Source organism: Stegodyphus dumicola, chromosome 8 (assembly GCF_044657685.1).
Source record: "Stegodyphus dumicola isolate Sdum_Otavi_A_Nest chromosome 8, ASM4465768v1".
Classification (NCBI taxonomy): domain Eukaryota; kingdom Metazoa; phylum Arthropoda; class Arachnida; order Araneae; family Eresidae; genus Stegodyphus; species Stegodyphus dumicola.
Genome location: NC_140775.1, coordinates 129,523,542 through 129,542,064, shown reverse-complemented (window position 1 = coordinate 129,542,064; position 18,523 = coordinate 129,523,542). Strand labels below are relative to the sequence as shown.

At 32.3% G+C, this 18,523-nt stretch overlaps 1 protein-coding gene across 8 annotated transcripts in view; it reads left to right on the top strand.

The window, feature by feature from the left end:
• The window catches only part of LOC118183214 (late secretory pathway protein AVL9 homolog), a 172,651-nt gene that overhangs the window by 70,535 nt on the left and 83,593 nt on the right, over nt 1-18,523 (top strand). For all 8 annotated transcript variants that reach the window (XR_015042726.1, XR_015042727.1, XM_085822404.1 and 5 more), the window contains one exon: nt 10,365-11,242. Coding sequence is in view for 6 of the 8 variants with exons in the window: in XM_085822404.1 (XP_085678530.1) it covers nt 10,365-11,242 (878 nt within the window). In the remaining 2 variants the exon portion in view is untranslated. The remainder of the gene's footprint in view (nt 1-10,364; nt 11,243-18,523) is intronic.

Sequence of the window (18,523 nt, the reverse complement as noted above, 5' to 3'; positions counted from 1 at the left end):
CGCAATCTTTTTCAGGATGTAACAAATAAATTTCCTCAAAGGTAAAGCGAAGTTCACTGTTAAAGGCATTTAATTTCATTTTGAACAATTTTACCTCTAAAATTTCTGCTGCTTCTAAATTTTGAATTTACCTTCCCTTTAAACTTTGTTATATTGCTTTTTAGAACTTTCTTTTTAATTAAAACTGGTTAAAAATCAGCCATTATGAATACCAATATATATTATACTAACAACTTTAGCAAAGAAGAGGGGGAAAATTAGAACATACTTATTCCAGTGCTGAGGCGTGACCTTCGAGAGGGAGAAGGCCATGACACTTAATAAACATGGCAGAGCTTTCTGTCCGATGTTATCGTTGGAAAGTCATCTGGATTTTTTAGTTTTCGTTGGAAATATAACTTTATCATGTTGCTTAGTTAATTAAAATAGCTGAAAGAAAAAAAGGCTTTATATACATACACACTTTTTTAAGCTTTTTACAGATATTTTAATTAACTTTGTGCATAAATATAATTGAAAGAACTTAAGAACAAACGAACATTTTACAAAAATTTAAACGCTGATTGAAAATTGCCACTGTCATGATAAATTGAGAAGGGGTTCTTAAGATAATAATTAATATTTTACCTAGGCTCAATTATTAATTTATTCGCATTTCAGAGCAAAATGTATAACCATCAACTTCTATATCTCCAGCGTATGTAAATTAAATACTATATAAATTAAATACTATATAATAAATGTGATAAAAATCCAGCGTATGTAAATTAAATACTATATAATAAATGTGATAAAAATATTTCATACATACTAAATCTTATAACATAAAAGCCTTCCAACATTCATATTTGAAATGAAATAACAAATAACACGCACAACTGGCAATAAAAAAAAATAATAAGCATATAAATGATAATCGTAATTCTCATTTTCCTAAAATTTAGAAAATAAAAATATGTAGATACACCTGCATATGATAGAAAGAAATGGTGCTAAGAAACATCAGCATTACTACTAAATATTGTAATCCATAATTATTGCATTTTTAAATCATATTATATTTTAAAAACATTAAATTTTACATTAAGTGCAAATTACAGTTCTGTTATTTTTCTCTTTGAATTTGTAGTATATCTCTTGGTATGAATAGGAATGTTGCAAGTTATGTTTTTTTTTAATTATTACATTTGAATACATTCCATTTTCATTGTCAGTTTTGGTACATGCTTGTGATAGCAATAAAATTCAAGATGAATGAGAAAAAACTTTTTGTTGTGTGCTATTTAATGAAGAGCAGATTTAAATGTGCAGTTCTTACTATTGTGTATATTATTCAAATCATTTCTGCTCAGTATACAAGGGAAAGTACTCAAAGGAATGTTATTGATTTGAAAAAATGAATAAAATGGCCGTGAGAACCTGTCATTGTCTAAAACAAGTGTATATAAATATATTTACATATGATCAAAAGAAATGATGTTAAAAATCATCAGCATTGCTACTAATTATTGTACTTTTAACAGCTTGCTATTTAAAAAACACTAAATGATTTTTTATTTAATTGGAAAAAGTAGTTCTGATACTTTTTTCTGGTAACTTTCAAACACTGTATAGTTTGTGTTTTTTAAAATATTGCCACATACACTAAATATGTCAACGTACACTATTTAAAAATATTTAAAACATTTTTTTAATATTTTAAAATAGTGTGTGTTGTTTGTTAGGTTATCTCATTTCAAATATGAATGTTGGAAGGCTTTTTTGCTATAAGATTTAGGTATGTAATATTTCTTATCACATTTATTAGCTAAGGTATATAGTATTTCATTTACATATGCTAGAGATATAGAAGTTGATGGTTATATATTTTGCTCTGAAACGCGAATAAATTAATACTTAAGCCTAGGTAAAATATTAATTATTATCTTAAGAACCCTTCCCAATTTATCATGACAGTGGCAATTTTCAATCAGCGTTTAAATTTTTGTAAAATGTTCGTTTGTGTTTCAGTTCTTTCAATTATATTTATGCACAAAGTTAATTAAAATATTTGTAAAAAGCTTAAAAAGGGTGTATGTATATAAATCCTCCTATCTTTCAGCTATTTTAATTAACTAAATTAAAATATTTGTAAAAAGCTTAAAAAGGGTGTATGTATATAAATCCTCCTATCTTTCAGCTATTTTAATTAACTAAGCAACATAATAAAGCTATATTTCCGACGAAAATTTAAAAATCCAGATGACTTTCCGACAATAACATCGGACGGAAAGCTCCGCCATGTTTTTTAAGTGTCATGGCCTTCTCCCTCTCGAAGGTCACGGCTGAGGTCTCTACCCTACACCATGCCACACCCATAATCTGCAAATCGAATCAAAAGTACTCTATGCAGAGATTATTAATCCAGTATATTGCTGGTTTCGATGTCACCACCTCTGACAAAAATGAAATTGGAAGCTAATTTGAATAAATCTCAGATATCCAGCTTGCTGATTCACTTCTATGGCCGCACGGACCAAAAAATGATTAGGAATAAGATGACAGGGGAAAAAAAAAAAAACTGTATCACTTATTTATTTTACATAACACTTTGAAATAGAAGAAATGCCGTCCACGTGTCGACACATCATTTTATGCACACATCACTCTTAAGCGTTGTAACAATAAAAAAACAAAAAAGAATAGAACACATAACTCACATATTTGAAAGATTTGTTACTATAACAACCATAATTGAATCATGAGACACCATCTATTGCTGCAAAGACGCACTAGAAATTTGTTAGCAAAAAGTACTAAATATAGAATTTTTGTAATTTGATGATGTGAATTGTGGAGTAGGATCAATAGAAACTAATTGTCTATGTTTGCACCAAAATTGTCTATGTTTGCACGCTGCCCAGGAGGCCTTTCAGATGAACAATAAAATGATTCATTGCAAGAATAATAGTTTTGAGTTTTGAGAACGAAATGAATTACAAGAAGTGCTGTTGTCTGATGAAAATGAAGCATCCAAGAGATCTGTAGAATTTCCATAGTTATTTATCATACTATCAGCTAATGAATCTGGATTTGGTTTACTCTAAGAAGATCGTTAGCGAGGGTAAGATGGATCACTATAAGTAAATTTAGGCCAATGAGTTCTTGGAGCAGAAGGTGGCGTTGAAGTATAACGTGTGAAAAGTTTGATGCAGGAAAGCCCGATGCAAATGGATAGTCATAGTTCATGTTGTTCATGGCCATCTCAGACAGTCCTTATGAGGGATTAATGCTGCACAGCATAAAATCTGGTACTCTTCCTTTGTATTAAAACATTCTTAAAATATGTGAGTACTTACTAATATATATATGCAGTGTATGAAAACAAACGTTAATTTGGCAATAGCCCTTTCTCTTACTCATTGTAATTTATCTCTACCCTTCCTATCCTGATGCTGTTAACTGTTTTTAAATTATATGAATTTAAAGTGCCACAATTATCATGACATCTTATGTAATGCATAGCATTGTGCAAATTTTTTATTCGATCGCATATCAAAGTTTTAACAAAGAATCAGCATTATATCTCTATCTCTTGCTGCTACTAAATGCGTACTTACTTCTCTGCTTTGCTCACTGCTTTGGCATGAAATCACGCATCTGGTGACATTCGGCTACAAAAATTCGTGTTATACCATAGAGGGAGCGAAAGCATTCTGGAACGAATTTTTACCAATTTTCCTAAGAATGTTCTCTTGCCTGCCTTATACCTTGAATGAAATGAACTGGGCACAATGAACTGGAAGTTAAACTGTCAGCACTATCCTTATCTTCAGGGCAGATGTTTTTATTTTATTCGGCTTATAATTCCTTACTAAATGTAGTATTTCATCTCGATGTACTCCGTCTTTGATATGATTTAAATCAAATTCCTTGTCATGAATACACATCAAATAGTTTTCTGGTTGCAGTTTTCTAATTTCGACTATGAGTAATGTATGCTTTACGCATGCACGCGTTAAAAGAAATTTTTAATAAAATAAACAAATATTAAGTTTTTTTTGTGAATTTTGATACCCTTTAGATCATAATTGCTCTTTATTTCATAAATTATGGTTTCATATTTTTAATTTTATAATTTCTGCATGCCATCCTACCAGATTTAAACCAATGATCTATAATCTGGAAAAACTGATAATCCGGAATCGGCGAAGTCCTGACGAGTCCGGATTAAAGACCTTTGACTGTACTGTGTTCAGGCCAGTACTACAATTGCTCATTTAAAAGATCACAATGTCCAGAACAAAATCATGGAGCCATTCCCAGAGGAGAAAAGGCACCACCACAATCAATTGCAGGAAACAGAATTGTGTAGTCCTTCTTTCAGCTGGTGAAAATGCACCACCACATCTGATTACGGGCAATGAAACTATACAGTTCTTCTTTTAACAGAACATCTAAAATGAATTATTATTATTTACTGAAATTAGCTATTAATTTTATAAACTTAATTCTCCAAAAATTACACATTAGGATAACTTTATTGTTTCTTTTGAAAGGCATAAGCAAAATCTAGTCTTATTTAATGGATGCATAACAGTTGTAAATATGTGACCTAAAATAACATGCGTAATGAATATTGGCAGTGTTATGGTAACAAGAATCAGAATAATATGCGGAATATCCAGGACTAGTTTTAAAGTTTTAAATGTAAAATCTTCTTCAGTTTTTGTACAGTTCTTCTGTAGAAGAATTTGTTGAACCTTCTACAGTTCTTCTGCTGCTGAAAGGTCTAACTTTAAAACAGGTTTATTGCATGCCAGAATAAAATATCTGTCAGCATAACTCTGTTTAATTTTCTGTCATACCAGTCAGCCTTCTCTTCAATCTATTAAGTGAATTTAACATTCTGAAATGCTCTATGTCTTTATCCATCTCTTTTATAAAAACACTTCTAGATAGTTCAGAATAAATAGAACAGTGTCGCAGTAAATAGAATAGAATGTGATGTTTTTGATATTACATAAATAAATTTAGAATCAATAATAAGAGAATTTGTTAGACTGAAAGTTATGAAGATATGTACATGTCAAAAGGATTTTTTTTCACAAATTTTATTTACATTTTATTTTAAATTTAATGATGAAATGATATTTTGGTGGTATCTCTTGCAGATCTTTGCTTTACAGTTGATAGAACAGTATATTTTTTTAAATAAACTTTTGAATTTCTAAATTTCTGTAATTTCTTTGATCATTGCACATTGATTAAGTTAAAATTTGAATATTCAGAAATGTATGTGTTATAAAATTTTAAAATTTTCATTGACTCCAAAATAAACTTTCTTTATTCTTGTAAAGCAAGAGATAAAAAATATCAAAAGAGTGATTTTCTAAATTTTTTTCTTGAAATATGAAGAATTATATTTTAAATAAAAGGGAAGTTTTTTATCCTTTATTTAAACACTATGTGACCACTTCTTGGAAATGTCCTACTTCCGAGTGAGACTATGTGATGTTTCATTTTAGTGGATAATTATTGAAATTTTTGTATTATGTATGTGTTTTTAGTCTAAATGGGTTATTAATCTCAAAAGGGTATTTCACATTTAATCACTGTAAACGGCGTATCAATTTTCAGGTTGTTGTTATTTAAATTAAAGTATGAATTTAGAGGGAAAAAGTTAAAAGTTTTTGTTACTGGTATTACAGTCACAGTAATATTTTAATTTTAAATATATTCTTTAACACTAGAACGGCGGTAGGGGTCATTTTGACCATTGATTACTTTTGTTTTATTGGAAGAAATCGTTTGGAATTTTTTAATTTTTCCTAAATAGATAACAAATATTTGTAAAAAAAAATTTCAGCATGTTAAGTTTGTTAGTTTTTGAAATATTGGCATATATTCCTAGAACGGCAGATGGGGGTCATTCTGACTCCTTTACTTTTATCCCTCTTTCTGCTCGAGGCATTGTCAAGAACATTCACTGATAAGGATTTTTCAATTACATTCATGCTATCTCCCAGAGGGATAAAAACCTGGATGGTCTCACTACTTTGTAATGTCTAATAAGTTGTTCCCTTGTTTGCAATTATCTATTCGTATGAAGAAAATACTGCAAGGAAGGTAGATGCAGGGTTTTTCATGCTTACATTTCTTTTCAGAAATAGTTTATTTTACAGATGTATTTTCCGTTTGTTAGTTCAGCTTACTTACTGCAGGTGGTAACAGTTAGGACATGTTTTTTTGGTAATCCCAAATCAGTATTTCAGTACATATGAATTCTGCTGTCAAGTTCATTATCACCTTTCCTTTATGCTGTGAGAATCATATCCTAAAATATATTCCCTATCATTTTCTCACAGTCTGATATTTTTCTACTTTTACAAAATGTATCTAATAAGTGGAAAAGAGATCTTATAGATGAAGAAATTAAAAAATTGTTGCAGGAGCTATCGGAAAATGAGTCTGACGGAGGTGAAATTGATAATTTTTCTGTAGAAACTGAAGAGGAATTCCAGACACAAACTGTTAGTGAATCTGAGGACAGCGAAGTAAATCAAGACAAACTCAGCAGAAATAAACGGGCAAAAACAGAGCAGGGTATTTGCAAAACTGTTTTTACAGCTCCTGATAACACTATATGGAATGAAATAAATTCCAAAAATTCAGTCTGCTGCCGTGTTCCTTCTTATAATGTTTTAAAAGAAGCCAGCAGGACCAACATCTTTTGCAAAGAGTCGTGTTTCTGAGGACAAAGTGTCTAGTGGTTTCAAGCTTCTTATTGATGATGATATCTTGCTGCATATAAAGAAATGTACTTAATCCGAAGCTCATCGGCAACTTGGAAATAAAGACTGGACGTTATCTCTGGCTGAGTTAGATGCTTTTGTTGCTATATTGTATGTTCGAGGAGTAATAGGATCAAAGGGTTTAGATTTATATTCCTTGTGGTCCGAAGCACGGGGAATACCATTTTGCAAAGAAACTATATAAAGAGATAGATTCAAACAAATAAAACGATTTTTAAGGTTCAATGAAAAGACAAAAAGATCTACTAGATTACAGACTGATAAATTTGCTCTTGCATCAGACATGAGGAGCAAATTTATTGAAAACTGCAAAATGTGCTACTGGCCAGGACAAAATATTACAGTTGATGAACAATTATTCCCATCTAAAGGTGTAGATTTATACAATATATGCCTAATAAACCTGACAAATTTTGAATAAAATTTTCGTTATCTGTCGACATTGATACTAAATACCTCTGGAATGGATTTCCTTATCTAGGAAAAGATGAAACATCAAATCCTCAATTACATTTGTCTAAACACACATTTAAACAAAGGAGGAATATTACCACGGATAACTATTTTACTAGTTTTAAATTAGCAGAAATACTAAAATTTAAAAAAATACAACTATAGTTGGCACAATGAAAAAGAACAGAAGACAAATTCCTATATCTTTAAAAAATATGCGTAGTAATCTTTATTCATTGACAATAATGGAACATGATAATATCACACTTACCATCTATCAAGGCAAAAGAAATAAAAGCGTTTTTATACTGAGCTTATTACTTTCTATTGTAAAAACTGGAAACTGTCTCAGGAAGTTGCCAGATTCAACAGCATTTTACAACGCAACAAAGTATGGTGTGGATATTTGTCATGAGATGTGCCAAAAATATTCAGTTAATGGCCATGTATGGTTATGTTAGTATACGATGGACTGTATGTATCTTTTTCAATATTTTGGATTACGCAGCTTTGAACACATGAATAATTTATAAAAGTGTAACAGGAGAGATTTTCTACTGAAATTAGGAGATGAGTTAAGAGTGGTACATATGGCTTCAAAACTCCCAAAAATCCATCCTGAGTCTTCAGGGGGGAAAAAAAAAAAAAAAAGGAAAAGAAAATAAAATGCATATAAAGAGAAAAAAGTGTCAAGTACAGAGATGCGATGGAAGCAAATCTCAAGAATATTGTGCATCTTGTTCCAAAGTTGTGTGTGGAAAATGCACTGGAAAAATTGTTAAAAATTATTTTATATCAACTGTATTAACCCTTAATACGTATGTGTATTCTCTACTATTTTAAATATTAAATAGAATTGAAACTAAATGTTTTGCATATTCCTTTCAGCTATACATATGATGATATAACTGAACATCAGAGAACATTTCTAGTTTCTAGATTTAGAGAGTGAATCATTCTCCCAGTAAGTACATTGTAGTTGACTGTTGTAGTCATGCAGAGACAGATAAGAATCATCATATTATACCATAGCGTGGGGTTCATTTACTTCACACATGTTACTGTTGATCGACGCATAGATGACACTCATTTTTTTTGTTTGTTTAACAATAAACTTTAATAAGTAAATAGTTCTTGATTATTATACATTATAGGTACAAGCATGAATAGGTAAGTCTGGCATTGTCTCCGCCGGATGAGAAAAACAATCTCTGCATAACAAAAGAAATGGCTACTGTCCTTCCGCCAAGAAATATCGGACCATCCCGTCCGACAACCAAGGTGCAAAGTTCTCTTCGCCCCCTTGTCTTCTTGTTCCTCTTTTCTCCTTTTTTTTAAATTATTATTACTCCTTCTGTTCAACAAACCACCTGCTCCGTCGGACTAATTATTCCGCTGGCTAGGCTTTTCCTACTCCTTCTTGGGTTACGAGCATTACATACATAAAACATATTATTATATAAATTGTGTTTTATTTTAGTTACATTAGTTTTAATTTGTGAAACTATTTATTTGAAATCAACTCTTATATCAAATTAATGAATTATTTGAGTAATTGTAATATGATCCAATTGATCGCCATATACTCTACATTTACAGTATTTTAAAAATCAATAAATTATCATGATATATTAAATATAAATTATGAAATACATATAAAGTACACATTTGTTCCAATGTATGGCATTTAAAATTGTTTTACCGTGGTTCTTTCAGTACTTTCATTAAAATGACCCCTTACCGCCGTTCCAATAAGTAAGATTTGCCCGCTGTTCTAGTGTTAATAAATAAATATTTTTAGTTTTTCATCTGAAAATGGAACATTCTTGTAACAGTTTTTGAAAATTTCTGAAAGATATCGGTATTGTTGGTAAAATGTTTACGTATTAAAGGTAAAAAAAGTGCTCTCTATCCAAAGAATGGTGTATGGTTGTGAATTTTTTCCCGCTGAGAATTTTTTAAGTCTAGAGTAGCAATTTTTCAGCTTTTTGACAGTTAAAGCCCTTTTTTATGATACACATTTTGCTGGACCCCCTAATGATTAACAACAATAATTATTTTTATTCCATTTTTCAAAATGAAATCAAATAATAATTTTTAAAAAAACTGAAAGCATTCAGATTTTACATCATGCCCAAAGGGACTTTTTTTTAGCCTTTTGTGTGTTACCTCTATTTATTAAATGTTCTTTGCACTTTAACCAGCAGTTAAAAATTCAATTCAACAGCCACATCACAAATTATTTAAAAGCAGCATCTTTAGAATTTCTGATAGACAATCTCGCGTACTGGAGATGAAATTTTTTTTTCCCGTTTAGTGTTGGCACTGCTCACTTTGAAATCATTGAGTTTATTAATCAAAAATTCGTTAAAGTTATGAAACCAATCGTAAAACAAATTCCAAATTAAGGCTTCCAGATGCCCATATTCGGTAAAAGATTATGTTATTTAAAATTTGTTGGCTGTAGGTACTGTTCTTTTACCACAATGCAAGAAACATACATACATTTAAGCAGATTTTTCATTATTTAATTACTTTAAATGTAACACAGTGCAATAATATTTGGTGGCAACAATTTGAAAAGTGAACCAACATTTACAGTTTTCAATGCAAATTGTTAAAACGAAATTAATAGCCCTTCTGGCCTAATGCCCTTTGGGCTAATAAAATTTGAGTTTGCAAAATCTCATCAACCCCAAGGGGTCAGCAGACTATAGTTTATAAGTACTACTGTAAAGAACAGTATTTGAAATCTTCAATTTTTTATCACTTGTTTCCGCATAAGTTGTAATAATGGGAAAATCTCTTTTTCATCAGTTAATTTCTGGAATTGAAGAAAGTTCTTTTTTTCGAATGATTTGTTTTTATTCCTACATTCATGAGCAAATTGTATGTTTTTTAAACCACAATTTAGATTTTTAGTGGTGTAAAATAAGTTATTACTGTAAAGAAAAGAAAAGAAAAAAAAAAAAATCAATACAATTTTTTCTAATTTGATCGTTTAGTATCTTTTAATTTTTCATTATTTATTCATGATGCATTGATGTTCTTAATTTTCTTTTTATGTGGTATAAATAAAGGGATATTTAACTTCTTTTGTTTATTGTTAATGTCTAGGAATGATTGAGAAAGGTCTTAGTGAAGCCGCTACATCATTATCATCTCGAAACACTCCTATATTAACTGTCAATGATAAGGATGATTACATGGAAATATCATATAAGGACAATAATAATGATACATGTAATGCTAATGATTTAGATAGCCAATGTTCGAATTCTTCAAATATTAAGCACGAATCTGATTCATATAGCATTCGTGGTGATGCAAATTGCAATAACAATGCTTCTGTAACTGTGATATCACATAGCATACCTGAAGAAAAAGAGGTACATGAGAAATCTGAAAATCTTAATGAATTAAAATGTAATATTCCTAGACCTAAGTCATTAACAACAAAAAAATTAGGCTTTGTAGACTCTGAAACCTCTAGCAAAGGTTCCAGTCAAAACAGTAGTGATACTGAAGCTGACAGTTGGGTTAAAGTCAATCATATTACACCTGATATTGGTTCTAGTGCCACTAGCATCACTTCGTCTACAGGTACCGAAACTAAAGTTAATGATGAGGATAAATTGATTCATGCCATCAATGAATTACTTGAAGGGGATGACAAAACCAAGTTGGATAACTCTTCACTCGAATTTCAGGATGACTCAAATTATTCAAAACAGGAAACACAGTTGATTGGGAGTGTTATTCCTGCCATTAATGATGGAATTTCAACCATAGTTTCTTCACTTCGTGGAAGCAAATCATCTGTATTGCCATCTGCTACATCAGTGCGGACTGATGATAGTTCTGAAGTGAGACGTTGGAGTGCATCAAATTCTCAGAGCCAAAAGAGTGATTCTGCAGACTCTCCGAAAAATTTAGTAAATGTCATAGATATTGAATCGGATGAATGTGGCCTACCACTATGTATATTCACTAAGGTATTATGCTTAATTTTTGCATTTTTATGTGCTTTTTTATAAAGAAAATTTTTTTAAATTTATAGCACTTTTTTGAAAGGAACCCAGAATATTGTGAAAAATAGTGTCTGTAACCTCGAGTTTACTTTTTTAACTAATACTGAGATCTTTCTTCCTGTGTTAAAAAAGTAGTGAAACTATAAGGATGCACAAAAGCAAATTTATTTTCATTATATTCTGTGCATACAGTCAAAAGTCGTTAATTCGGACACACATAATCCGGAATGATCTATAATCCGGACCTCAAAGCTACAAACTTTCTGTGCGTGCGTCACGTTGACGCATGCGCGTAAGACATTTACAGCTGCGAATATGCATGTGCGCATGCGCATAATACGTTTACGCGTGCGCGTTTAATGTATAACGGACAGTATAAGCTAAGCTAAAATTATCTAATTCAGTTAATGTTGCAGATTGTGTTGTTCCTTAATCTTCGAATTGGATCCGGCTTATTATTTTTGGCAGACTGTTAGAGCAATTTTATAAAAGTAAGCTTGAACTTTCGATTATGTCAAATAGAATTTCTGATATATATTTACTAATATGTAAAGGATCTACAAAGCGAAAGTATGTTTCGAAGTCCATTAAACAGAAAGTGGAATTGCTACAAAAAATGGATAAAGGCATATCTCTAACCATTCTGAAATCTGTTTATCAATTTCGCGCTGCTCTGCGGGGGGGGGGGGGACGTCGCGGCTTGCCATGAATTGGAAGTTGAACAGTCAGCACTATCCTTATCTTCAGGGCAGATGTTTTTATTTTATTTGGTTTATGATTCCTTACTAAATGTAGTATTTCATCTCGATGTACTCCGTCTTTGATATGATTTAAATCAAATTCCTCGTCATTATAATTCGCTTCTGATAGCGAAGAAAGTGACAGAGGTTACTAAAAACGAAAAAAATTCAATTGACAAAGTAGTCGGTAGACACAGCAATTATAGGACTTGAACAGCGAAACTTTGTAACTGAACAAAAAATTATGTCTGTTTATAGAATTAAAGAGAATGTATTATCACATAAAAACGAAGCAACTTAAACAACTTACATTGAAAGAAATGTTTAATAAAGTAAGCAAATAAATATTAAGCTTTTTTTTTTTTTTTTTTTTTTTTTTTTTTTGTAAATTTTGATACTCTTTAGATCATAATTGTTCTTCATTTCATAAATTACGGTTTCATATTTTTAATTTTATAATTTCTGCATGCCATCTTACCAGATTTAAATTGATGATCTATAATCCGGAATCGCCGAAGTCCCGACAAGTCCGGATTAATGACTTTTGACTGTTTAATCTAAATTGTAACATGTGTTGCATATATAAAATTTAACTGCGATACTCTTTATGTAATTATGTATGATATATATATTACATTTAAGTTTTCAAAATGATTATTAATTAAGTCCTATATTTCATCACTTGAATATGACAGTTACTTATTTCAAAGTTATTAATGCACATATTATCTATTTGACTATTTAATTTCATGTACAAAATGACGACGTCTCTGTTTTTTTTTCGGGGGGGGGGGAGGGTGTTAATGAGGAAAGTTATTGCAGGTAAAAACTTTTTCAAGTTACTTAACTATATTAGTTTTACAACATTTTATGTGGAGCTGAATACATGATAGAACAAAATATTAATAAAAATTTGGTTTTAACCAATTGTTTTGGAAAACTCAAAGGTCATTTAACTGCTCTAAATTTCATTCATTTTTAAATAATTGTCCTAATCCTAAAATTTTTCTTTTTTCTTCTGGCGGCATACTTTTTAGAAATGATATATTTTGTGTTTTTCTGAATGCCTTAAACTGTTTTTTCATTCAGAAACTTTTTTAAAAACCTTTTAAAAAAAAATTGGAATTGAATAATTGGGAATACTTAAAAAATATATTTCTCCATGTTTTAGAATGAAATGATTTCATGTTGCTCAGAAATGAGAAATCGGATAAATCATGAAATGTAGATGCTTGTTCAAGTAAAGAAGCTAATATGCCATATTTAATTAATAATCAATTTCTTAAGCTATAAAATTCTTTTTAAATGACTGAAGCTCTCAAATTTAGGTATGTCTAACCCTTTTGTGCTGATTTCAAGAATATGGATATATACTTTTTCTATCCTTCAGATGAATAGCTGACGTGTAAATGATTCAGATGAATGTATGAGGAAGAAAGTATTGATTAGTCTCTTGCCAAATACCAGATATCCATTTCTTTGTGAGGAAGAAACAGCTAGTTTAGTTTGAACTTTTATAAATAATGCCTAGGTTGACAATCAGATTTCGATTGTAACTGTTCTGTGTTCTCTAATGATGCTATATGTACATTCACTTCCAAAAGTTTAGCACGAAGATGCAAAATGCAAGAAAAATTAACAAATACTGCTTTGATTGCTATATGAGCTACCACTGCTATATGGGTTCGGCTTGTGGCGAACGAATTGACTGCATGGGATTTTCATGGTTTTTTCTCATGTGAAATATGAATGCTAGCCATTTTCCTTAGGCCCATCAGGGGCGGAGCGGTAAAGTTTCTGAACGCTGGCAGTTCGGTCGAAGGTTCGAATCCCGCGTATTGGCTGGCTGCATGGACGTTTTCATGGTTTTTGCCGTGTGTATGTGTATACAAGCCAGTTTCTCTCAGAAGGTCCTCCACAAGGCATTCCTCCCTTCCGTATAGTGTCTTAGGGCAGAACACGTAAATAATAATAATAGCCATTTTCCTTACGAAGTTCTCGATGACGGTATCCTACCAAAGCAAATAATCTTTACGTACTTTGCCATAATTAGTTAGGCATACAATTAACTTTTTAGGCCTCCCCCCCCCCGAATACGAATACTGAAATGTTGAAGCCATTTCAAGTAGGAAACCTCATGAAAAGAAATTTTTATTCTGTATTTATACAGTTAAAAATAAAATTAGAGCAGTAATTAATTATTCTTGATTAATATTGAAACCTAAGTTAGTATACCGTCCTAATATCCTGTATCATATTCCTCAATTTTACCGACGCTATGAAGAAATCCTATGCAGTGAACTCGTTCGCCATAAGCCGAGCCCATATGGTAAGATATAATCAATAAAATCATCTCATAATTATAGTTTAATTCGCAATTTTAAGTAGATATATGTTATTAATAACCCCAAAAAATGCATACTAATATTATTAATCTGTTTAATAATACATAAAAGAAAAAGAGCACTTCAAAACTTTTCGCGACTTACACACTCACTTCCAAAAGTTAAGCACGAAGATGTAAAATGCAAAAAAATCAACAAATACTGCTTTGATTGACACAAAATTCGGCTGGAAAGTAGCACATATATTTATGCATAAAACAAAATAAATAATTATATACAGGAATGAAAACAATATTAAATTTTTGTAAGTTATCAGATAATGACATAATGGAGACTTAAACAGAATTATGTATAAAGTGAAAATAAACAGCATAAAATGGAAAAAAAAAAACATTAATAGGGTATGTGATCCCCCTCATCTGTATACAAAGTTTACACCGTGTGACCATGCTTTCAATTAGGTGGTCAACCACCGCAGAATTAAGCAATCGCCATTCTTCTTGTAGAGCAGTTTGCAGCTTAATAAGAGTGGTTGGAGATGGGAAATGTGAAGATACAGCACGGCCGAGAGCATCCCAATAATTTTCAATGGGATTAATGTTGGACGAATATGCTGGCCACGTCATACGTGCAATCCTTTCACTCTCTAGGTAGTCATCGACAATGTCAGCTCAATGGGGACGTGTGTTATCGTCCATTAAAACAAAAGTAGGGCCAACTGCTGCAGCATACAATCTCACAATGGGTTCTAGGACTTCATCTCGATACCGGACAGCCGTCAAAGAACCTCGTTTAAGGATTTGCAGGTCGGTGCTGTATCCTAATGAAATCTCTGCCTATACAATAATACTTCCGCCTCAGAATGTGTGATGTTCGGTAATGTTTTGGGACTGATTGCATGTTTGTTGTTCACACCATATCCTTATATGCTGGTCATCTGGCTCCAGAGAAAATCTTGACTCATCAGTAAACATGACATTGCCCCAGTCAGACACATTCCAGTTGACATGTTCCGAGCACCACTGTAATTGTGCCCCTCTTGATTGGACGGATAGAGGAAGACAAACTCGAGGTACCCAGGTGTACAGTCCACTCATATGTAATCTTCGGCATACAGTAGCTGCAGATATCGCCTTACCAATGGACACTGTAACCATAGATGTCACATTTGTGGTGGTCGCTCTGCGATTCCGCTTGTCTACAAAGCAATATATCGATCTTCCGCTGGGGTTGTAACCCTTGGGCGACTGGCTAGGGCAACTGTCTGTGTGGTTTGGAATTGTTTCCATACACGGGAAATTACAGAATGATAAACGCCGTAGAAAAGAGCAACATCTGTGATCGACTGTCCTGCTTCAATGCACCCCACAGCATGCCAGTCCTCAGAATCTTCCATTCGTCTTCTGGAAGTCATAGGAAAACGTATGTCTTGCAAACAAATTGTACAAAAGTTTTAAACACCTTCTGTCAGTACTTACAATCAATTTCTGTAACCCTTCATAAAGCTGGCTTCTTATAAGACTGCCTTTTTTGCTTATTTCTTAACATGAAAGCGCTACCTAACATATTTACATACTTCCATCTACCTCTGCAGCTAATTGCATCCTCTTCAATTCTGATTGTCTTCCGGAAATTTGCATTTTCCTCTCCCTGCTTAACTTTTGAAAGTGAGTGTATTTCATATATACAGGATGATTCTAAATTGTTTTTACAAATTAAGAGGAGTGATAGTATCTATCCAGATGAGTAATAATTACCATAGGACATAAAATTCGCATTCCACTCTGAGAGGCAGAAAAGAGGAATATTAGAATTACAACCTGAAATTAAACAGTCTTGGGTAAGCAAATGAGCGAGACAAAAAGTTGCGCAATCAGATTTATTGTTTAGTGAAAAATCTCAGAAAGTTCTCAAAATGGGACCACATGTGTTGCTGCACAGTTGACATTGGCGAAGGAATGAATGGTTCACCCTTTTGATAATAATAATAATAATCCTGGTGTCACGTTAATTTTTTCTGCAGCAATATTGATTCTTGCCAGATGATGTTAAGCTGAATCCACAGGTGTCTTGTACTCTAAAGATTTCATGTGCCTCCAGAAGTCCATTGGGTTGAGGTCCGGTGAACGAGAAGGCCAAGCCACAGGTCTGCCACATCCGATCCATTGTGCGGGACATGTGCATTAAAAAAGTTGAGACTGTCACGGAAAAATGTGCTGGGGCTCCATCGTACGTAAACTACATGTCTCTCTGGGTGGGGAGAGGAACAGCTGTCAATAAACTGGGAAGTACATGTTCCAAGAAGTTACGTTTTGCTGCGCCAGTCAAATGTTGTGTTATGATCACTTTAAAAATGCCTTCTCGGCTAAATGTTGTCTCATCACTAGATAATATTGATGCAAAAAATCGTGGATTGTTATTCCACATTCCAAGCATCCACTGACAAAGTCTGCCCTGCAGGGATAATCATTTGTGTCCAAAAATTGCACTTTTTGCACGTGGTAAGTGTGCAGGTGTTCATTGTGTAAAATACACCACACCACTGGCTGAGAAATACCAATTTGGTATGCCACTGCTCGGTACTTGTAGAAAGAACTGCTTCATATCTAATCAAAACTTGCTCTTCTATTTTTGGATTTCCTGCTTTTCTCAAACATCATGCATTGCTTTTTGAGATGGCAAAAGAACTGGTTTCTTGCAGTCTTTGATCAACACTGCAAAGGGTTGGATGACTTGGATGGAATCCAACGAATTGGAAACAGCTGTTTGTACAATCTTCATGCTTTGCGTCACTTCTCTTTTGCTTCACCATATGCGAGTGAATATATGCCAGTTCCTCATATTTGTACTCCCACATAGCATTCACCGTGTTTCCACCATGCCATAGAATTCACCAAGTTTTGGACCCTGTTATCAGGGTAATGGTAACACTTGAAGCGATGAATGCTGTGCCATTTTCAAGGACACCATTTGCTCTTGATTGGCTTTCTCCGGTACCAACTAAGAGCAAAATGCTGCAGCTTCTTAATGCAAATTTGCGTACAGTGAATTCTTGATAGCCTTAGGAGATAGCTCAACTTGTTCTTCGTCAATGTGTTCTACTTTCTATTTTCTGCCTCTCAGAATGGAATGTGACCCTCTATTCTAATGTAATTATTGCTCGTCTCGGATAACTTAGCTAGCAACTTTTGATGTCTCGTGAATACTGATAGATGCCAGAGCATAAATCATTTTGTCCTGAATAAAGAATAAGTACTCAAAATACATAAATCATTTTCTCAGGCCTTAATGGATAAGTATGGAAAAATAATTAAGTAAAAGTAATAACTGTTGGGTGTAATAAACTATAAAATCCTACAGGTTTTGTAGTTTATTTTGAAATGTAAGAAGGGAAATAAATGTTTATTAGAAACGAAATAAAAATGGTTGGTGGGATTTAAAACTTATGAAAAAGAACAGGAAACTTTGTAATTAAGTGGTTACTCCTGTAGAAACAATTTTTATAGAACATATGCTAAAAAAAGCAAAATTAGTGCTTCCACCCTTTTTGAAAAATGTGTAAGATAATAAAGGGATTGGAAATTGTGGTGTGATAAACATTGAAAAATATGTTACCTTGGTCAGGAATATTTTTATTTATTAGACATTGTTATATTGTTCATTTCTAAGTATTTAATTGAGAAATTCACTGATTACTATTCATTTTTAAATTATATATCTCACTTATTCCCATTAACTTCAGAAAAAGGTAAAGAATGTGTTTTTCTACAGATACGTAAAGAAAACTTTCATTATTAAAAAGTTGAGTTAAGAATGGTTGTTCCTGCCGAAGATAGCTCCAACTTATTTAATGAAACTTAACTTCAGTAAGCGGACTGTAATATTAACAATAACAAATTTATTTTAACAAAAACAACATTAGTGAACACTAGCACATGCATGTGCTTATAGTTACCTATGTAACTTAGCTAAAAGCGAGCAACCATATGCTCTTACATCAAGTCAAAAAATCATACATACTAATAAGGCAAAAACGAAATAACTTTAGGGTTACACTAAAGCCAAACTCTGCTTGGTGCAAAGCAATGCTGCTAAGCAATACTCTTTCAGACACCGAACAATGGTTATATATGCATAATGATGTTTCTGGCATTAACTAA